The 23,594-nt window shown below is 35.0% G+C and overlaps 1 protein-coding gene and 1 pseudogene across 1 annotated transcript; both read right to left on the bottom strand.

Annotated features, from left to right (window-relative positions):
• Positions 1-2,300: 2,300 nt before the first annotated feature.
• On the bottom strand, positions 2,301-3,233 carry LOC140516618 (olfactory receptor 5W2-like). Its single transcript, XM_072627623.1, has one exon. The coding sequence runs from the start codon at positions 3,231-3,233 to the stop codon at positions 2,301-2,303; it is 933 nt and encodes a 310-aa protein (XP_072483724.1).
• Positions 3,234-21,726: 18,493 nt separating this feature from the next.
• On the bottom strand, positions 21,727-22,654 carry LOC140516739 (olfactory receptor 10AG1-like; annotated as a pseudogene).
• Between the last annotated feature and the right edge of the window lie 940 nt (positions 22,655-23,594).

The raw sequence follows: 23,594 nt of genomic DNA on the forward strand, positions 1-23,594 counted from the left end.
TGCATTAAATTCTCTATCATCTTTGAGATATGTTCGTGTATCTATTTTCTTCACTAAAATAAATATTCCCCCATAGATTTGGTTATGGACATAAATGGTTACTGAGAGAGAGAGGTTAATTAACTTGTTCAAGACTATACAGACAAAACAAATTATGATTGAAATTAGAACTTAGGTTCTTAGAGTCCAAAGATAGTGTTGTTTTTATACCATACTGTTTAATGCTTTCCTATAGGTTTCTAGAAATTTATATACCTCCAATAGCACAAGAAACAACTGAATTTGGCAACAGAGGAGGGTTTCAAAGCCTGATCCTGCTATTTGCTGTCTTGGAAAATCTCAGTAAGTCATTGGACTTCTCTTGGCTTTGGTTTTCTGTTCTGTAAATTAAGAAGGTTGGACTATTTCACCCTCCAGATTCGCCCTCCTAAAATATGATCTCGGTATAATCTAACTTCATTCTGCATACCCATTTAAACTTTTCTCTCAATCTTCATTAATATGAGAAGCGTGGTCAAGCCCATCTAGTCTAATTGCACCAAATATATCCTAAAATCACTGCTAATTCATCAATTGAATTGAAGTTATTTTTGCTTTCCCCAATCTGCAACAAATGTATGTTGATAATCCTTTTATCTCTACTACCTTTCCAACTCCATTCTGTCCATGTTTTTTAAAAATTATTTTATACGTTATTTCATTTTAATTTAAATACGGTGTCTTATGCTGTTATCACTTTCAATTCCAGATAATACGTTACTCTCTCCTCTCCTCAGAGATTCATTCCTAATACCAGTGCATTAAAAAAGAGAGAAAATTACAACAAAAGTAGGTTAGCAAAAAATAATCAGTACATTGATTAAATAATGGTACAATGTTCCACACCAATAGTCTCCAAAATCTGCAAGGAAAAGAAAGTGGTGCATTTCCTCAAATAGTATTTGAAATAAACTTGGACCCACGCAAATCCTCACTCCTCTCTTTCTCTCTCTCTCGCTCTCTCGCTCTCGCTCTCGCTCTCTCCCCTCCCATATAGAAACTCGATCCTTTACTTTATTTGTAACCTGAATGCACAAACTTGGATCATGTTTTATTTTCTACAGAAATCCATTATAACTAATTCTTACCCTCAGGAAAAATCTTGATTTACATAATAAACAATTGGAATATTCTTCATTATAAATGAAGAACAGACATATTAGCTCAGTGTAAGAATTTTTAACCATTGACTCCACAACATACAGAATTGCGGGGGGGAGGGGAGAAGTGACGAATGCTAAAAGTAAAAAAAAAAAAAAAACGTATATATGTTACCCAAGTATATTTGATTTAGAAACTCTAAGGTAGGAAAGGATTTGGATAACTAAAAATTGTAAGAATAACATTTCCCACACTACGCTTCTGGTTTATAATTATTAAAAACAATATATTGCAAAAGGTCCCATTTTATTTAAGGTAAATAATTTAACAGTGAGGACGTATATGGAGTTATAATGTTTGAAAATGCAGATATTTTGGAATCTGAGCATCATAACTAAGTGAAAATTTCTTGGAGAATTGATCTTTAAGTGGTGTGTTCAATTCCATCATCAAAACATAAATGGCTATCTTACCCTGGTTGAGTTGGAACTTCTCATCTGAATTGGCAGAGGGAATAATTTCTTAACTGTATCTTCTTCCATAAATGAATTCACACATCTGAAATCAAAACTCTAGCCCTATGACATGAACAATATAGGCATAATTATGTTTATTTTATAGTTTAGGAAACTGAGACTTAGAAAGGTCAAATGTCTTTCCCTTAGTCATATAAGTAGTGTCAGTGATGACTTTTGAATCCAAGTCGTCTTATTTCTACATCCAGTATGCTATGTTCTTTGACATTATCTTCTACAGGGTATGTCACTCTGTGGGATATGGGTTAAAGTAAAATGCTTTCCATGATAGATTTCTCACTATCACATAGATGAGTCACAGAGGAAAAATGCAATATAGAATTCATAATTTGGCTTCTCTAACTGTTGATTATATGCATTATCTTTTGACATTTATATTCTCTTGCAAAAATTCACTCTTTAAGAAATATTTGAATATACAGGCAATTGAGGGAATTGTTGTAGAAAGGATTGCTTCTCAGTTAGAGATTGGAATAGCAAACTGTGAGGTCATTTTACCTCCCTGAAATTCTGTGATCACGTGTATATTACACAAAACTTGCAGGAGCTTTTGATGATTTCATTGGACCCCAGATTCCCAGGCTCTCCACATGGTCTCCAAGTCAGTTTAGTAAAAGTATCAATTTAAAAACATATTTTGTTTCTCAGCTTTCCCAGAGCCTCCTTCACATCTTTGTTTCTCAAACTGTAAATCAAGGGATTTAACATGGGTATGACAAGAGTATAAAACACGGAGGTCATTTTGTCTTCGTCTAGTGAATAGGCAGAACTTGGCCTGAAGTACATAAAAAGGAGAGTACCCTGGAATATAGCAACAGTAGTTAAGTGGGAGATACAAGTTGAAAAGGCTTTGTATCTGCCCTCATTGGAGTGGATCTTCAACACAGACGAGATTATATAACAGTAAGAGACAAGGACTCCTGAAATTGTGAGCATTTCAATGAAACCAAAGACAGTGAAGAGCACCAGTTCATTGACTTGGATATCAGAACAGGAGATTGATAAAAGAGGAGGCATATCACAGAAGAAGTGGTTAATTTCATTGGACCTACAGAAACTCAATGTGAAGGTTAAAGTAGTATGGAGCAGAGCATCCATCAAACCCACCATGTAGACACCAGCCATCAATAGGTAGCAAACCCAGCTAGACATATTTACTGTATAAAGCAAAGGGTTGCTTATTGCCATGTAGCGATCCAAAGCCATTACTGCTAAGAGCAGGCATTCAGAATCTGCAAAGGAACAAAAGAAATAGAATTGCAGAGCACAACCAATGAAGGAAATAGATTTGTCTTTGGCATAGAAGTCCACCAGCATCTTGGGACCAATAGCTGTGGAGTAGCAGAGATCACAGAAGGACATGTGACTAAGGAAAAAATACATGGGCAAATGGAGATGCGGGTCTATCCTGATTAAGATGATCATCCCAAGATTTGATATAAGAATAACCAAATAAACGGTGAGAAAGAGAACAAAAAGGGTCACTTTTAGCTTGGGAGAACTAGTTATTCCCAAGAGGATGAACTCAGTTGGTATGGAGTAATTCCCCTCCACCATCCCTGCTTTGTTTATTCTCTCTTCTCTTCTTTTGAAAATGAATCCAGATAAATGGAAGAATCGGGTTTTTACTCTTCTGTAAAGCTGATGGGCATAGTAATTTCAGAATACTCCTCGTCTGTAATATGGAGACAGACAGTTACTGTCCATTAGTTACTGAATGCCAAAAGAAGATATTGAATTTTACCTTTTCCAGACAAGGATTCTCCAAAGAGGGAGGAAGACCAGAAAGTATTTTGAAAATTTCCTTTCAGTTGTGCTTTAGGCTTTTAAAATATACTTTCATTTGTAAAAATCTCTTGAATTGTGTACTTCAAAAGACATTTTTAACAGCTTAGGAAGCTGAAGTTCAAGTAGATTGGAGGATTACCCTCTGGACATCCTAAACCAAGGTCTTTTGGAAGTAAATCTGGGCTATATCTGCAATTTCATTTCAGTAACAATAGTAATAGTGATGATTCTAATTATAATAATCCATTGAAGAACAAAGATTACAGTTTCAAAAGTTTCCCATCTGAAACACTGATAGAGGTCAGTATTATTGCTATTTTAGGTCAATGATCTGATGATTCTATCTTCAAAATAAAGAGACTAAGTCAATTTAAATGTCATGTATTGAATCAGGTGCTAGACATGCATTATAGAATATCTGATGTGACAAGCTTCTTCAGAGATTTATTAGCTGTTACCTTGGTGAAATCCGCAAAGAGTACTGATTATATACACACAGTTATATATGCATATATACACATGTATGAACATATACAGATATACACATATATATCCATATATACAAATGTATACATACAATCACACACACACACACATATATATGGATAAACGCATATTGTACATGGTTGTATTACCCATCAGAGTTTGAGTTCCTGGAATTTGAACAGTTTTGTGTTTTTCTTTATCTTCCCAGTCATATATATATGTATATATATATTCATACTATTGATATTGTATTATTGAAATATTTTATAGATACTTTATTGAAATACTTTATAGATATTATGCAATATAATATCATTATTATTGATTAAATAATATGTAATATATCATACTATTTTGTATCTTATATCATACATATCTTGTACAGCATAATATTGTATCAAAATAAAATTCATATGTTATCTAAAATACATATAACATACATAATACATAAATATCACATACATATGTGGGTTTGACTCTAAATGTGCATGTGTGTGTGTGTATATGTGTGTGTTATATTGGATATAATTATGAGAAGGAAGGTACACACATTAACTCGAATTGGAAAAGATTTCTTTGGAGAAGGTAGGGTTTTAACTGAGACTGGAAGGAAGTCTGGGAAACACGGAGATAGAAAAGAAGTGGTAGAGTATTCCCAGCATTGGAAGATAACAGCGAAATTACCCAGAGTCTTGTTCGAGAAAGAGTATGAGGGGAGTTATATTGGATCACAGGGTGGCAACAGCAACATTAACATTTATATAATATTTTAAGGTTTACAAAATGCTTATTTCATTCTCATAATCATCCTGGGAAATATTTGTTAGTATTATCCCAGTTTTACTTATGAAGTACCTGTGGCAGGCAAAAATTATTTGATTTGCCCAAGGTTATACAACGTGTAAGTGTATGAAGTTAAATTTGAACGTAAATAGTCCTAGCTCAAAGTCTAGCAAGTGGTCTTCTGTGCCACACAGCTGTGTTTGAGTAAATATATGGAAGTGAGATATGAGAAGACTTCAAAAATAGGCAAAGTGAGGTTACAGTGACTTTAAAAGGCTAGAAAACAATTTTATCATTGGTGTGTGAGTTGATAAGGAGAAACTCTAGGTTATTGGGTGAGAGTTGAAGGTAACAAGATCAGAAATTCCCTTTAGGAGTAACAATTTGACAGTCTATTGAAAGATAGAGTGAATTTCCTAGGGCTTTGAGTCAAAGAGAAGAAGTAGAAAGCAAGTTGCCAGAGTTCAGGACAAAAGTGCTGAGCATTTGTGCCAAAGTGATGGCAGTTTCGGAGAAGAGAAATGAGTGTAGGGAAGAGATGCAGTAAAGGTGTAATCAACAGGACTTTTCAATTGAATGAACATTGATGGATAAAGGAGAGTGGAAAGTTAAGGCTAATATCCTACACAACCTAGCAAAGACACTGGTGTCTTCAAAATAGTAATGTAGGAGGCACAGAGGACTTGGGTTGAGCAAATGCATGTACACTATTCCGATATAGTTTATTGTCAGTCTTGAAAGTGATTATTCATGTTTAGCTTTGTGCAAGTGCTGAATAAATCTCAGGAAATGGCAGTTCAGTTTCATAAAGATTTCTTAAATGTGTACTATGCATATGGTAAGTGATCATCTTTTATATTGCGTGAAGAACTGGTCTCAGTTAGGAAGTTCTCCATCTGCCACTCATTGGCTCTATGAAAGTGGACAATTCAAGGAACTCTTCTGAGTCTCAGTTTGTTCAATTAAAAAGTGGCGGTGTAGTAATGAGATCATTCATATTAACCTTTGTGAACTCTTTATTGAGCTCTTACTATTCAATGCATTTAACAAATATTTCTAAGATGTCTAATTTTTGTTTGATAAGAAAGCTTCGTTTCTTCACGGATATGGTACTGGTCTCAGAGTTTTCTCTTGACAATTTTCTCTAAAATGACACACAAGTGACATCAAGATATTTGGTAGTGTCCACTTCAAGAATAATGATGTCAAGTTGTTTATCCTTTATTCTCCACTTTCCCCATTGTTTTCAGATAACTCATATTTAAGTTTCTCTAACAGTTCACTGTTTTTCCATCTTTTTGTAGATACTCATTATGATAATTGTCATAATTTTGTGTGGTTATAATCCTAATGTGCCTCAATTCTGACAGGTGGGGATATGAGGGTTTACTCATGAATGCACTTTTAATATTCAAGCAAAGGAAAGCTATGAAATATATGAGAAAAAGTGTAACTTACACAATTGAAAAAGACATGGTCATGGAGTCTTAGCATTTAAATTTGAGTAGGTTTATGTTTAGAGACAGATTATTTGAGTGATAGAGAGAACCATAAATTAAACAGCACAGATGTTCAAAATCGAGTAGCTTCTGTGTGTGTGTGTGTGTGTGTGTGTGTGTGTGTGAGAGAGAGAGAGAGAGGGGGGGGGCGGATTGCTAGCACTGAAATTGGGAATGTGAATGGTTTACAGAGAAGACATGAATAGAGAAAATAAGCAATCTGTTCTTATCTTTCATATGAATAAAATGTGTGATATATAAGGTTTTTTTGGAAAATGCGACACATTAGAACATGTTTTCTAAAAATCTTTTGCAAGAAGCCAGGGCATATATGTAAAAGTAATTAAAATAATTAACATTTTTTACATCAAAAAGGTTTCATGAAATCCTACTAAAGACGAAGTTATATTCACTCTTTATTCAGAGCAGCTAAATTCTGATTCTTTAAGTACAAACACAATCTCTGTTCTTTGTCATTAGTTACTCTCAGTCACAATTATCAAGCTTCAGACAGAAAATATTATTCGCAAACCTGTAGAACTCACACTTGTGTGTCCTTTTTTTAAATCATTTTCTTCTAATACCTGTGTCTTGAAATATCATCTCTTAAAATTCTTAAACTTACCTTACAAAAGAAAGATTATATGCTCTTCACTGGACTCTGGTGGAGGGAAGTCATTTTTATTGAGTAACATTTGGGACCTAAGATAAGAAGCCTCTGCTGCATCTTTAGTCTTTTGTGTAAACTCGTGACCAATTTGCGAAATAGTTACTCCAAAAGGGAAAACACATTTGTCCTCTCCTCTTTGAATGACGAAATGACTCCAATCAAGGTGAGGAGTGCAGTTGGGAACACCTTTTAGCTTTTAATTCTATAGTATTTCCTCAAATTGGATAGATGTCTGAATAGAAATCCCAATTCATATTGGCTTATTCTGCTGGAGATGAAGATGCGCATCAGAGATTTCATGGAAGTGAGAGAGGTGGTAGAGAAGGTCAACAGTCTTTCAACTGATTATGAAGCATTGCTCCTTAAACCTTGTAATACCTAATGAAACAATTCAATTTAATTTAAAACACATTTATTAACCACTTCCTACGTGCAGTGCGTTAAAGATAATAATTGTTCACATTTATGACGTTCTTTAAGGCTAATCTATCACTTCATAATTATTGTTATCATTATTTTGATTTCACATAAGGATCCTGAGAGGGAGATATCAAGGATTTTATTGTTATTTTCATTTTACAGATGAGGAAAATGAGTCTCCAAAAGGGTGCACAGAGAACCATATATCATAAATCTAGAGTTGATCTGACCTCAGACCACTTGGTCCAGTCATTTCATTTTACAGATGACCTGATCTCATATCCTATCTTAGATCCTCACTTAACTGTGTGATCTTGGGCAAGACACTTATCTTTTCAAGCACCTACTTTGTTAGGTTGTAGTGATGAAAAATGGTAATAAGTATATGATATTTTCAAATACAAAGCACTACATAAAAGACAGTGGTAATTTTATGGCTATCATGTTTTCAAATTATCCTAGTATGAAAGCCTCTCTGTTTGAATAAATAAATTAACTCCTGTACTATTTAATAGAAAATTAACAAAACAGTGTTCTGGCTTGAAATCCTTTTGCAAAATTCAATCCAGTTTCTACACCAAGATTGGCAAAGCACTCTGATCAAGACAGGATTGACAAAGTGACCAGCAAGTGCAGAAGCCACTTGAAATAGAGCCTTTAACTGTTGCTCTCTTTCCCCCAGCACATGTTAGCTTGAATGGTTCAGGAGAAAACAACGTTTTTATTTATTATTGCTCCTTTTAATGGATCAATGGCTATTAAATCTCCAACCCTTTCTTAACACTGACTAATGGATTTTTTGTTTTTGTTCCAATTACTTTTAAATATTATGAAGACCTTTCTTGGTCAGGGAGAAATTTAAACATTCTTTTGAATTTCACATTTTAAATACAAAAATTTTTAAAAAGAGATTTAAATTAAAGGAGAGCTCTGTTCTTTGGCCTTTTCCAAGTATCAAAAAGAAATAATTCAGATAGAAAACATTAGAAACATAGAGTACTATTTTTATTATATTTGCATATATATGTATATATACATACTTTTGTTAATTTATTATATGTCATCATACAATATATTTTATTTTATAATAATACTTTTATTTTATGATAATTTTATTTTATAATAAATATATAATTTTTATTAAAATATAATTATATTAGTATATATCTGTATATTTGCATATATTTTATATATACTATATATTTCTATATAAATATATTAGCTTATATTTATATATATACATATATTACTAAATGTATTTATATATTTATGTTCATATATTTATTATATTTATCAATATTCACTCCTGTTAAGACACCAGAGGTATGATTTATCCTCCACTTCTTTAACTGCAGAGATAGTAATCTTTCTAATCCCCCCTGACACATGAATAGTAATGAAATAGGGAATGCACGTGTACATACATGTATATGTAAAAGCCTTGGAGCTATGTGGTCCTAGGAAAGTCCCTTAAGACCTCTCAGCCTCATTTATCTTTACTATAAATAGAATGGCACCTATATGATATAATTATTTTGTTGATAAAAGAATAAATGTATTTAGCACTTTATTAATGTTGAGGTGCTATATACATGCTCGCTATTATGTTCATAAGGACCACTATCTGCCTCCTACACCACTTTCCTGCCTTCTCCCCTAGTAAAGAGAGTCAAAATTTAATTTATTAATCATGATATAATTAATTGGGGAGTAGTAGTGAATTTGAACTGAATCTCAAGAGTCATGTCTCTTGAGGTGGCGGTCAGTAAGTCAAAGGAAATTATGTAGAAAAAATGCATAAATGAGTTTGAGGAACATCATGTATGACCTTGTATTTTGCCACCGCATTGGAACATCTTCCAACACTCACCTCCTTCACTAAATCTATACATTTTAGACTCTTATTCATGGACATTTGACCTGCTGATGACATGGTACCCTATGCTTTTCCGTCTATTCCATGAGTTATTTTTCCCATTTAGAATGAGAACTTGAGAGCGAGGACTGAAGTTTGTTGTTGTTGCAGTTTGACTATCAGGGATTAGCACAATTCTTAGAACACAGCAAATATTTAACAGTATTGCATTATTTTTCTTCAAATGTAGACAAAACAAATATTTTATCCATAATTATTTCATCTATTTAAAACTAAGAATACAATTGTCTGCATCTATACATTTGAGAGTACACTGTCAATAGCATCAGTCATTTTTGTTATTGTATATTTTTTCCACTCAAAATTTAGCAGTTTCTATTTTAAAGGAGTTGATGATTTAGAATATGGTATTACAAAAGGAAAAGGAGCTATGATAACAAACAAGAATCATGTTTCCAGAAAAATGTGTATTTTTTTTCAGGGAAAAAAAGAACATTTAATGAGAAACAGTACACTTGGTAATTTCTGATGCAAAAAGCAAGCTCAATAAAAAATTGACATTCAAACATAAGAATCAAAAGAGCCACAAAACTGAAACTCAAACATAAGACTCAAAAGAAATACAAATTTATAAACATGAAAGATATTCATAAGTGTTTCAGTAAGTTTAAACTTTTTATATTCCTAAATAAGAAGATGATATTTGTAACTCTTAAGAATTTTATCATTATCAGTGCAGAATAAAGAGTCTACATAGACAGAGGGTATGGATATTATTGTGTTGGGACGATCTAAAAAAACTGTGAGAAAAAGCAATGAACTGGAAAAGGGGGAAGGGAGAGACTGAACAGGTGAAATTATCCCATATAAAAAGATGGATAAGGAAGAGTTTTTACAGTGGAGGGGTAGCAATGGTTATGCTTAACTCTCACCAAAATTCATTCAAAGAGGGACATATGTGTGTGTGTGCATAATATATATGTATAGACAAACATCCAGCTCATTATAGCAATCTACCATATCCAACAAAGAAATACGAAAAGAAAGTAAAAAAAAGAAAAAAAAAACAGCAGAAAGTGGGGAGGTGATAAAAGAAAGCACAGATTAAAGTGAGGAAGTAGTTAGAGGTAAAACAGAATTTTGATACTTGCAATAGAATATTTGAATATGTATATGTGTGTATGTATGTGTATATACGTATTTATTTATATGTGTGTATGCATACACACACACACACATATATATGTATATGTACACACACACACACGCATATATATACCTGAATTTTCACCTTAGGAGTGAATTGGTGAACTTTGAGTACTAATTGAAATATTATTTTCTCTCTCTATTTTTCTTGCTTTGTGGAAAACTTGTCTAATGTGTAAAAATATTCTGCATGATTTCACGTACGTAATTAGTGTAATTTGACTTGTCTTTTCAGTGCGTAGAGGAATGGCAGTAGATATGGAGAGATAATGTAAAAGCAGTAAATAAAAGCCTGTATCAAGTAAAATTAATTTAATCTAAACCATTGTTGTCAGTGTGCAAATTTCTATCCTTAGTATTTATTTTGGTTGAAATGAATTCTTATACTTTGCTTGTCCTCTAATTCTTCAGTTGTCCTTAATTTGCTTATTTTTCTCTGTTCAGTGAAAGTTATTTCTCTACTCAGTTGTAGAAGTATGCATTAATTTCCTCTTTTTGAATATTTTTATGACAGTGAGATTCAAGAGTTAGCCACACCCACCTAATTCTCTTTGTTTATACTGACTTCCATATTGGCACCCAAAAATGTGAGTTTCTCCCAATTTTCTTTTCCATTTCCCCTTCCACCAAGTGCTTTCCTTTGAATTTCTTTTTCTACTTCTCTTTGAAGATCATCAAAAATAAGAAAATCACTGATCCTTTAGTCGATTTAGTTTCTGTTAATAACCCCTGATGATGATAGCCTTCAGAAGAGAAAAAATGCATTTTCTCCCTCTATTAAAAATCAGTTTATCATTGTAATTCATTTTGATGGTTCTTTCATTTTAAAACTTTTGCATTTCGTTTTTCCTTATGCTTGAACTTTAAAGTTTCTACAGTGATTTCTACAGAGATCTTTGAAAGTTATCTATTTTATTTGTTGTCCATTTTTCCACTGCAAAATTGTGTTCAGTTTTTCTGGGGAATTATTTTTGTCCGTAATGCTCACTTTCACATTGCTGAATTTCATAAACTACACTGTTCCTTCACATTTGTAAAGTAGTGTGTGATACATGGATCCTTAGTAATAAAATTCTTTTGGGTGATTCAATGCATTCTGCTACCTGGGGTTTCTGGATCGTGTTTGTATTTTTCCTGGGGATTTCCATTTCTCATTGTCTTTTAGGAAGTGACGAGCTGATTCTTTCTATTTCATTTTTGCCTTCTGGTTTTAAGAGATCCAGGCGGTTTTCTTTTTATATTTCTTGAAATATGTCTCGCCTCATTTTTGTTCATCATGTTCAGGCAGATGAATAATGCTTAATTTTTTTCCTTAATCTGTTTACTCAATCAATTGTTTTTTTGTTGGAAGATATGTTACATTTTCTTTTCTTTTTTTACTCTTTTTTAGCTCTTCTCCCACAGCCCATAAAGTATCTGTAAAGAAAGACTCTCAACAAATTGTAGGGTATCAGAAGCCACAGGACGACAGAGTCGAGGTGATTTCCAGCCCAGGGTGACCTGTAAGGCTGAAAGGATATGTCTGTTGCACCAGACACCAAATGGAGCCTCCTTGGGAGGAGCAGGGCCTGAGCAGCAGGCAGAAGCAGCAGCATCAGGAGACAGGCAACTGTGGTGGCCACAGAGGCAGCCAGGTCCATTGTTGGAGCAGCTCATTTTAAAGCCCGTGGGGGAACTGAGCAGCTGATCTTAAACTCAGCCCTGAGCACAGTCCTGGGGCGTGGCATAGCTGAAGGCCCCTGAGGAGTAAATACCTCTACCTTGATTGTGCCACCATGGAGGAACTGAGAACTAAGAGGTCCCCAGAGTATACCCTACTCTTGATAAAGGACCCAAAAGTCAAGTAACTGGTTGAGAAAATGCCTAGAATAGGGGAGAAAATAAGACCATAGAAGGTTAATTTTTTGATGAACAGATATTCTCTACCATCCTTTCTGGTGAGGACAACAATGTTTGCCATCAAGGGAAGACATAAAAGTCAATTCTTCTGCATCCAGAGCCTCCAAAATAAATATGCAATGGTCTCAGATCATGAAAGTGCTCAAAAAGGATTTTGAAAATCAAGGAAGAGAGGTGAGGGAAAATTGGAAGAGAAATGAGAGCGATACAGGAAAATCATGAAAAGCGGGTTAATAGTTTGCTAAAGGAGACCCAAAAAAAATGCTGGAGAAAATAACACCTTGAAAAATAGGCTAACTCAATTGGAAAAAAGTGGTCCAAAAAGCCAATGAGGAGAAAAATGCTTTAAAAATCAGAATTAGCCAAATGGAAAAGGAGGTTCAAAAGCTCACTGAAGAAAATAGTTCTTTCAAAATTAGAATGGAATAGATGTAAGCAAATTACTGTATGAGGAACCAAGAAATTACAAAACAAAACAAAAGAATGAAAAATGGAAAGTAATGTGAAATATCTCATTGGAAAAACAACTGACCTGGAAAATAGATCCAGGAGGGATAATTTAAAAATTATGGGACTATCAGAAAGTCATGATCCAAGAAAGAACCTAGACACCATCTATCATGAAATTATCAAGGAAAACTGAGCTGATACTCTAGGTCCATAGGGCAAAATAAATATTGAAAGAATTCACCAATCACATCCTGAAAGTGATTCAAACAGAGAAACTCTTAGGAATATTGTTGCCAAATTCTAGAGTTCTCAGGTCAAGGAGAAAATATTGAAAGCAGCTAGAAAGTAACAATTCAAGCATTGTGGAAATACAATAAGGATAAAAAAATATCTAGTAGCTTCTACATTGAGGGATCAAAGTGTTTGGAATATGCTATTCCAGAAGGCAAGGGAATTAGGACTAAAACCAAGAATCACGTACCCAGCAAAACTGAATACAATACTTCAGGGTAAAAATGGTCATTCAGTGAAATAGAGGACTTTCAATCTTTCTTGATGGAAGACCAGAGCTGAAAAGAAAATTTTGCTTTCAAACACAAGAATCAAAAGAAACATGAAACGGTAAATACAAAAGAGAAATTACAAGGGACTTACTAAATTTGAACTGTTTACATTCCTACATGGAAAGATAATATTTGTAACTCTTGAAACTTTTCTCACTATCTGGGAAGTTGGAGGGTTATACACTCACACAGACACACACGTACGCACACACATTATATATATATATATATATATATATATATATATATATATATATATATATATATATATATATATATAGAGAGAGAGAGAGAGAGAGAGAGAGAGAGAGAGAGAGAGAGAGAGAGAGAGAGAGACAGAGGGAGAGAGACAGAGAGAAAGACAGAGAGCACAGGGTGAGCTGAATAGGAAGGGATCGTATCTAAAACAATAATATTAAGGGATGAGAGAGAAATATATTGGGAGGAGAAAGGAAGAAACGGAATGGGGCAAATTATCTATCATATAAAAGGCAAGAAAAAGCGTCTTCAGTGGAGGGGAAATGGGGGGAGTCGAGAGGGAAAAATGAAGTTTTCTCTCATCACATTTGGCTCAAGGAAGGAATAACACGCACACTCAATTTGGTATGAAAATCTATCTTACACTGCAGGAAAGTAGGGGAGAAGAGGATAAGCAGGGTGGGGGCATGATGGAAGGAAGGTTAAATGGGAGGAAGAAGCAATTGTAAGTAAACACACTTGAGGAGCGACAATATCAAAAGAGAGAATAGAAGAAATGGAGGGCACGATGGGATAGAGGGAAACATAGTTAGTCTTGCACACATGACTATTATGGAGCTCATTTGCAAAACTACACATATATAGCCTATATTGAATTGTTTGCCTTTTCAGTGGGGATGAGTGGCAGGGGGAGGAAAGAAGAGAGGTTGTTACTCAAAGTTTTACGAATGAATGTTGAGAATTGTTTATTAGTGATACTGCCTTCTATTTTTCCCGTGAGACATATTTTCACCTCAATAATATCACCCACATAGTATTTCACATTATGCATTTTTGATGACATTCATATCTATTGTTTTTATTTCTTCATAGGTTTTAGTTTCCAAATATATTCCATTTTTTCTCTGCCTTCTTTCTTCCTTATCAATACCAAACAATTTAGGACATAATGGCGTTTATTATGTAATTTGAAATGAGATACTACCACATCCACTTCATTCTTGTTTCCTCATTTTTCCCTTGGAAATATTTGCATACTGATTCATTTATTTAGCATCTGCATCAGAATGCTGATGAGAATAAACTTTATGTCACTTAATTTCTAGTATCCTAATTTGCTATTTATCTCCTTTCATCAAAACCTGAAACCATTATTACATATTTCACCTGATATTTTAATTTTTCTGAAAAGTAACCAATATTTTGTTGCAGTTTAATACTGATAAAAGTGAATTATTCATTTATTGACAAAAAATAGCAACTAATTATTGATGTATTAGATATACTAAACCTTCTTATTTTTGCTCATATACCTTACCCTATACAAGAAAGAAGAAATGAAGAAATGCAGTGTTATTAATAAAAAAGTAATATTTGAAAATCTCCTCTGAGTATTCAAAGACCCAACTGCCAGGAGATTTACTGATTGATTTATTGACATGACTTCCAGGAATTGTTTTATTTTGTCATGATCATAATTTTATCTTAATAAATTCTATACCTACTGCCTTCTCACTGGATACGCCTGCAATCCTGTGGCCTCTTACTTAGGTCATTGAAATTCTCTTTGGCATCTCCATTTGAAAAAATATCCCTGCCAGGTTTTTTCACTTCTAACCAGCTCTGCTGACTTGGGGGACTATATTCCCAACTTTCTATCGTGGAAATACATTTTCTCCTCTGCCATCTCAGCTGTTCAATTCTTTATTTCCTGTGTTCTCTTTGCTAATTAGAATACAAACTCCCTAAGGCAAAGACAGTTTTTTAAAATGAATTATCCCATTGCTGAAAATCATTCATTCTTCATATCTACTGTATGCCTCTCCATTGTCCTTAGGTGACATTTTGGTCTACCTAATCTTTTCTTTTTAATTATCAGCAAAGATTATGGCTTATATGTAAATAATTGAAAATGTGAAAAATTATTTACTTCTTTCTTATATTTAATAAGAAATTATTGTATTGGGACAAGATTTTTGCCCTTCAAGTTTCCTCATCCAAAAACCAACCAGCGTTTGAAACTTCCCTTAACGATTTACCCAGGTGGGGAATAAGCCAAGATGATGGAGTAGAAAGATGGACCTCATGTAGCTCACCCCCCATATCCCATAAAATACCTGTAAAAATGACTCTAAATAAATTCTAGAGCAGCAGAAGCCACAAAACGACAATGAAAGAGATTTCTAGCCCAAGGCAGCCTGGAATACCAACAGGTAAGGTCTATATCACTGGGCTCAGAGCAGAGTACACCCTAGCCTTGGCCAGCACAGACAGGTCTCGAACAGGTTTCAGGGCGTGGAATCACGGATAACAGCTGCAGTTTCCAGGTTTCTTAACCCACAAATGCCAAGTGACAGCTTCAAAGGTCGGTAAAGAAGCTCTTTCACCTTCCAGAGAGGGAAGTTCAGTCAAGCCCTACACCTAGCCCCAGGGTGGTAGCAGTCGCTATAGCTGCAGCAGCCTCTATTGGAACTCTCCGCCTAAAGAATCTGAGCGAATCAAGCTGCTGATCCGTGTCTCCGTCCAGAGTGGTGGTCCTGAGGTGAGAAAGAGTACTGCTGTGGGGGAGCTGATGGAGGCTTTGGAGAAGCAACCCTTCTTACTAATCCTAGGCACAAGAGAGTGCTTGTAGTTCCTCCCAGACCAGAGAGTAGCGCAGAAGAGGAGTAAACTCCTCTCCCTTGATTGTGCCATCTTGTAGGAAGTAAGAATTTACAAGTCCCTAGAGTCAACTTGACAAAGGATTCAAAAGTCAAGTAACTGGCTGGGAAAATGCCCCCAAAAGGGGAAAAAACAAGACTACAGAAGGCTACTTTCTTGGTGAAAAGGTATTTTCCTCCATCTTTTTGGATGAGGAAGTACAAAGCATACCATTAGAGGAAGACATCAAAGTCAGTTCTTCAAAATCCAAAACCTTCAAAAAATATATGCAGTTGTCTCAGGACATGGAAGAGGTCAAAAAGGATGTTGAAAATCAAGGAAAAGAGGTGGAGGAAAAATAGGGAAGAGCAAGGAGACCAATGCAAGAAAATCATGAAAAGAGAGTTAACAGCTTGCTATAGGATACCCAAAAAAAGCTAAAGAAAAAAAAACCTTTAAAAATAGACTAGCCTAAATGTCAAAAGAAATTTAAAAAGTCAATGAGGAGAAGAATGCTCTAAAAAGCAGAATTTGGCAAATGGAAAAAGAGGTCCAAAGGTCACTGAGAAAAATAATTCTTTTTTCAAATGATTTTATTGATGTCACAGTCATTTCCATATATCTTAGACTGCCCCCCTTCCACCTTCACACCTCCCTCGCCACTCTCTCCTCTAGAAGGCACGCAGTCTTACATAGGATATACACACACATTCCTAGTAAATACATTTTCACTTTAGTCTTCTTGAAGAGAAAAATTAAAATGAATAGGAAAAACCATAGAACAAAGCAAAATATAATACAAAAGAAAATCGTCTGCTTCATGTTGCAATCCAATTTCATAATTCTTTCCTGGATGTGGAAGACGTTTTGCCTCAACAATCCACTGGGAATTTTTTAGGTCCCTGCATTCCTATGAAGGACTAAATCTACAAGAAAAGTTCCTCACAAACTGTGGTTGTTGCTGTGTACAAAATTCTTCTGGTTCTGCATCTTTCTCTAAGTAGCAGATCATATCAGTCTTTCCAGGCCTCTCTGGATTCTGCTTGTTCATGATTTCTTAAAGGACAAGAGTATTCCATTGCATTCATATACCACAAGTCATTCCACCATTCCCCAATTGAAGGGCATCCCCTTGATTTCCACTTATTGGCCAACACAAAGAGAGTTGCTATAAATATTTTTGTACATGTGAGACCGTTTCTATTTTTATGATTTCTTTGGGATGCAGGCCTGGAAGCCATATTGCTGGGTAAAAGGGTATCCACATATTTGTAACCCTTTGGGCATAGTTGCAAATTGCTTCTCAGAATGGTTACATCAGCTGAGAGCTCCACCAGTAATAATTTAATGTTCCAACTCTCTCACAAATCCAACATTTATCATCTTCCTGTTTTATCATGTTGGTCAATCTGATAGGTGTGAGGTGGTACCTCAGAGATGTTTTGATATGCATCTCTCTAATGAATAGTGGTTTAGAGCATTTTTTCGTATAACTATCCATGACTTTAATATCTTTTTCTGAAACCTGCCTGTTCAAATACTTTGACCATTTATCAGTTGGGGAATGACTTGCATTTTTGTAAATTTGACTCAGTTCTCTCTACATATTAGTAATGAGGCCTTAATCACAGACATTAGTTGCAAAAATTCTTGTCCAGCTTTCTGCTTCCTTCTTGATCTTTTTTTTTTTTTTAGTTCTATATCACTTTAATGTTTGCAAAAACACTTTGTAAGTATCTCATTTAATTCTCATAATAAGCTTTGGAGTTAGGTACTATTGTTTTTTTTTTTAAATTTATCATTTAACTTTTAACATTCATTTACACAAAATTTGAGGTTCCAAATTTTCTGCCCCCTTGTCCCCTCCCCCACCCCAAAACACCGAGTATTCCAATTGCCCCATCACCAATCTGCTCTCTCCTCTATCATCCCTCTCTGCCCTTGTCTCCATCCTCTCCTCTGTCCTGTAGGGCCAAATAACTTTCTCTACCCCTTGACCTGTATTTCTTATTTCCTAGTGGAAAGAACAGTACTCGACAGTTGTTCCTAAAACTTTAAGTTTCAAGTTCTTTTCCTCCCTCGCTCCCCACCTCCTACTTTTGGAAGACAAGCAATTCAATATAGGCCAAATCTGTGTAGTTTTGCAAATGACTTCCATAATAGTCATGTTGTATAAGACTAACTATATTTCCCTCCATCCTATCCCGCCCCCAATTACTTCTATTCTCTCTTTTGATCCTCTCCCTTCCCATAAGTGTTGACCTCAAATTGCTCCCTCCTCCCCATGCCCTCCCTTCCTTCATCCCGCCCACCCTGCTTATCCCCTTACCCCCCACTTTCCTGTATTTTAAGATAGGTTATCATACCAAAATGAGTGTGCATTTTGTTCCTTCCTTTAGTGGAATGTGATGAGAGTAAACTTAATGTTTTTCTCTCACCTCCCCTCTTTATCCCTCCTCTAATAAGTCTTTTGCTTGCCTCTTTTATGAGAAATAATTTGCCCCATTCCATTTCTCCCTTTCGCCTCCCATATATTTCTCTCTCAGTGCTTGATTTCATTTTTTAAAGATATGATCCCATCCCCTTCAATTCACTCTGTGCACTCTGTCTCTATGTGTGTGTGTGTGTGCGTGTGTGTGTGTGTATGTGTAAACCCACCCAGTACCCAGATACTGAATAGTTTCAAGAATTACAAATATTGTCTTTCCATGTAGGAATGTAAACAGTTCAACTTCAGCAAGTCCCTTATGACTTCTCTTTGCTGTTTACTTTTTCATGCTTCTCTTCATTCTTGTGTTTGAAAGTCAAATTTTCTTTTCAGCTCTGGTCTTCTCATCAAGAATGCTTGAAAGTCCTCTAATTCATTGAAAGACCAATTTTTTCCCCTAAAGTATTATACTCAGTTTTACTGGGTAGGTGGTTCTTGGTTTTAGTCCTAGTTCCTTTGACTTCTGGAATATCCTATTCCATGCCCTTTGATCCCTTAATGTAGAAGCTGCTAGATCTTGTGTTATCCTGATTGTAATTCCACAATACTTGAATTGTTTCTTTCTAGCTGCTTGCAATATTTTCTCCTTGACCTGGGAACTCTGAAATTTGGCCACAATGTTCCTAGGAGTTTCTGGTTTTGGATCTCTTTCAGTTGGTGGTCTGTGGATTCCTTGAATACTTATTTTGCCCTCTGGTTCTAGAATATCAGGGCAGTTTTCCTTGATAATTTCATGAAAGATGATGTCTAGGCTCTTTTTTTGATCATGGCTTTCAGGTAGGCCCATAATTTTTAAATTGTCTCTCCTGGATGTATTCTCCAGGTCAGTTGTTTTTCCAATGAGATATTTCACATTATCTTCCATTTTTTCATTGTTTTGGTTTTGTTTTGTGATTTCTTGGTTTCTCATAAAGTCATTAGCCTCCATCTGTTGCGTTCTAATTTTGAAAGAACTATTTTCTTCAGTGAGCTTTTGAATCTCCTTTTCCATTTGACTAATTCTGCTTTTGAAAGCATTCTTCTCCTCATTGGATTTTTGAACCTCTTTTGCCAATTGAGTTCGCCTATTTTTCAAGGTGTTATTTTCTTCAGCATTTTTTTGGGTCTCCTGTAGCAGGGTGTTTACTTGTTTTCCATGCTTCGCTTGCATGTCTCTCGTTGCTCTTCCCAGTTTTTCCTCCACCTCTATAACTTGATTTTCAAAATCCTTTTTGAGCTCTTCCATAGCCTGAGCCCATTGAGTGGGCTGGGATACAGAAGCCTTGACTTCTGTGTCTTTGCCTGATGGTAAGCACTGTTCTTCCTCATCAGAAAGGGAGGGAGGAATTATCTGTTCACCGAGAAAGTAACCTTCTATAGTCTTATTTTTTTCCCCTTTTCTATGCATTTTCCCAGCCAGTAGGTTGACTTCTGAGTCTTCTTTCCACCCCCACCACGCCTCCAGATCCTCCCAGCCAGCGATTGGGGACTGAGATTTAAATGCTGCTTCCCAGCCTCAGGGCTTTTGGCAGGGGCAGGGTTGCTATTCAGTGTGAGATTAAGTTAAGGTGCTCAGGTGGGGGGCAACTTTAAATCTATGATTAATGTGTTATCCAGTATTTTTTTTTTAATTTCTTCACTTTTCCATCAGATCAGAAACATAAAGAAATGAAGTGATCGAATTATTGGAATTCTGAAAAGTATCCATCATATCCTGAACTCCCCCCATTAGGTATAAATTTCTTTGACATTGTATTGAATGGGGAATTTACCTTTCTAATTTATATGCAATTAGCATTTTATATGCTGTAATAGTCTTCTTATACACACCACTGTTTAAAAGTTAGATTTTTTCAATTTCTAATAAAATGCTAATACTTATTTTTCACATAACAATGTAAAATAAATACAGCTTTATTCTACTTAAGTTGCATTCCTTTCATCATTTTGTGTTCTCACCAAAGTGGGCATTTTCACCAAAGCTGCAGATCTAAATACCCATCCATCGCTTCTCATTCTGTATGTGTAGAATTCAGAAAGTTCCTTAAATCCTCGATAGAGGATGCATGTGTTGAATTGGCAATCTTCTACAAAGTCTCTTGCTAATATATATGGAAACCAGTATAGCATGACTGTCTCCTCTCTTTTTCTAGTGGTCATTTTTTCAAAGATGTATTTTGTGTCATTTTTAATTAGTTAAATGTTGTAAACTATACTGATCCTCCTTGACTCTGTATCTATTTGAGTGAAATTTTCTTCTAATTCATCAAATACACACAGAGGTACATACTACACACGCGTGTGCATGCACACACACGCACACACACATACACATATGCACAATTAATCAACCATAAGGCTAAAAGGGCTGTCTTTATGAAGTTAGGTTATAAAATAGGACAAGGTTCAAATTACCTCAATTTATATTATTATGATTAATTATAATAATATGTAATACAATATTATGTTATAACACAATAATGTGTTATGAAATGATAATATATTATATTAATTAACATATCAAATGCAAAGATAAAATGAACACAGGGAAGGGATTGCAGAATCCATTCATTATTTAATGAGCAATTCAAGTCTACAAATTACATGGAAATTGACTCCAAAATATTAAGGGTGTTATTAAAAGTGACAGTTGACAATGATCATTATCTCAAAAAAGCATCATTTAAATCTGCAGTTTTTTAAAATTAACATAAACAAGAAATACTGTTTTTTTCCCAGAAGAACTAAACAAAATGTGTTGATGATATTTCCATATGTTTCTGACACCGCATTGTTCATGGACTAGAACATTCAAACCAATTATCATTTCAGTTTGTCACCTTCCCTAGAAGGGAGGGAAGTCATTTGTTATTTAAATATTAAAGGAAGAACCAAATTGGCCTTTTTAAAAGCATAGGAAGAAATTATATAATGGGTGGAGTAATGTTTGAAATACAAGGTGTTATCCGGGATATTTGAGGTTATTCACAGGAAATGATCAAGTTTTTATCGGGCTACTGAAGATAAGACTGGGAAATATTTTATAGGATTTTTGAGTCAAATGAGGAAAGAAACCAAATTCTAGGAGTTCAGTCCTTTACTTTGCTAACCTCCCGATATTGGTAAGAACTTTCTCAGAGCAACTAAAATATCCTTGTTCCTGAGGGTGTAAATAATGAGATTAAACACTGGGGTTACAATGGTGTAGAAAAGAGAGAAAAATTTATCATTTCCTTCACAATGAGTGGATATAGTTTGTACATGTCATAATGACAGACAAAAAGAACAAACCAGCAACCATGACATGAGAGGAGCACGTGGTGAAAGCTCTTGATCTTCCCATGGCTGATCGCAGCTTCAAGATAGTCCCTATAATTTTGATGTAGGAACTGAGTATCAATAGAAAGGGAATCACACCAAACAAAACAATAGCATAAAGAGAGAATTCTTTTACAGAAGTATCATCACAGGCCACCTTTAGTATTGGACGGATATCACAGAAAATATGATAGAGTGTTTTAGAACCACAGAATGGTAGAGAGAAAATCTGGTATGTCAGACCTAGCTGGACTGGAATCCCAATGGTCCAGGAGCCAGAAAGTAGCTGTACACACATTTTGTGGTTCATAATGAGAGGATAGTTCAGAGGCTTACAGATAGCCACATAACAATCATAAGCCATTACAGTTAAGAGGAAGCACTCAGTGGCTCCTAGCATTAGCAGAAAGCCAAATTGTACAGCACAAGCTAATAGGGAAATATTTTGTTTCTGTGTCCAAAGGTCTGTCAGCATTCTGGGAATGGTGACTTATGTGTAACAGATTTCCAGGAAGGAAAAGTTTCCAAGGAAGAAATATATGGGGGTTTGCAGAGCTGGATCAACCATTGCTATTAAAATTATCAAGCCATTTCCCAAAAAGATACTCATGTAGATAACTAAGAAAAGGCCAAACAGAATGACATGGAAGTGAGGAAGGTCAGAAAATCCGAAGAGAATAAATTCTGCTCCCAAAGAATTATTTCTTCTTATCATTTCCCCACCTGAGGTTTCCATCAGTAGAAATAATTAGTTCAGCCTGGAAAAGTCATTTCCCCCTCGCCAGTTCACATGCTTTTTTATCTGTAAAATGCGAAGTTTATGCTAGATGATTTTTAAGTTTCCCTTTTGACTGGACATTACATAATCTCTATTCATCATTCTAAATTTCAGTCCTTTAAGTGACTATTGTTCAGTTCCACAAAAATGCATTGTGTCTATTATCACACAAGAAGTGGCTTCCGAGTGTTATTCTTCATGAGTTGAGTTCTAAATTTTATTTCGCTTATAGCCTTCCAATATTCAAGAAAACTCATACTGAAATTTGGAGCCATAAATTGTCTCGTATTGAAAATTTAATTTATATGTAATAAAGACCTAGTTAATCCTTTCAAATAGCAAAATTGTGGCCAATGTGAGTTGTCTAAAGATCAGGTTTGATAACCCCCCCTCCCCCAATCTCAACTCAGTAAAGTCCAGGAACTCCCCATTATTTCTAATACCAAAATAAAATCCTGACAACCTCCGCTCTACCTTACTTTCTAGCCTTCTTACAAATAATGTCCTTTACATAGTTAAGCACCTTGCCACATTGGGTTACTGATGTTCCAAATACATGGCCTTATATCCCTAAACTCAATGTGTGGGATCTTATCTTTAGAATGTTTTTCCTCTTTGCCTTCACATTTTGGAAAACCCTACTTGGTCTCTTTTACGTCTCAGCTCACGCTCAATGTGCTCTACAGTCCTGACCAACCACTAATTCCTCTTCCGCTGAGGCTGTCTTATATTTGGTTAACGTGCTTTATCCACCTAGATTTGCATATTGTGAATATCTCTTCCTTTGCATGTTCTCTTCACTGTTCAAATATAAATTACAAGAAGAAAGGATTGATTCACATATTTGTTGTATATATCCAGTATCTAAAATATTATC

Source organism: Notamacropus eugenii, chromosome Y (genome assembly GCF_028372415.1).
Source record: "Notamacropus eugenii isolate mMacEug1 chromosome Y, mMacEug1.pri_v2, whole genome shotgun sequence".
Taxonomy (NCBI): Eukaryota; Metazoa; Chordata; class Mammalia; order Diprotodontia; family Macropodidae; genus Notamacropus; species Notamacropus eugenii.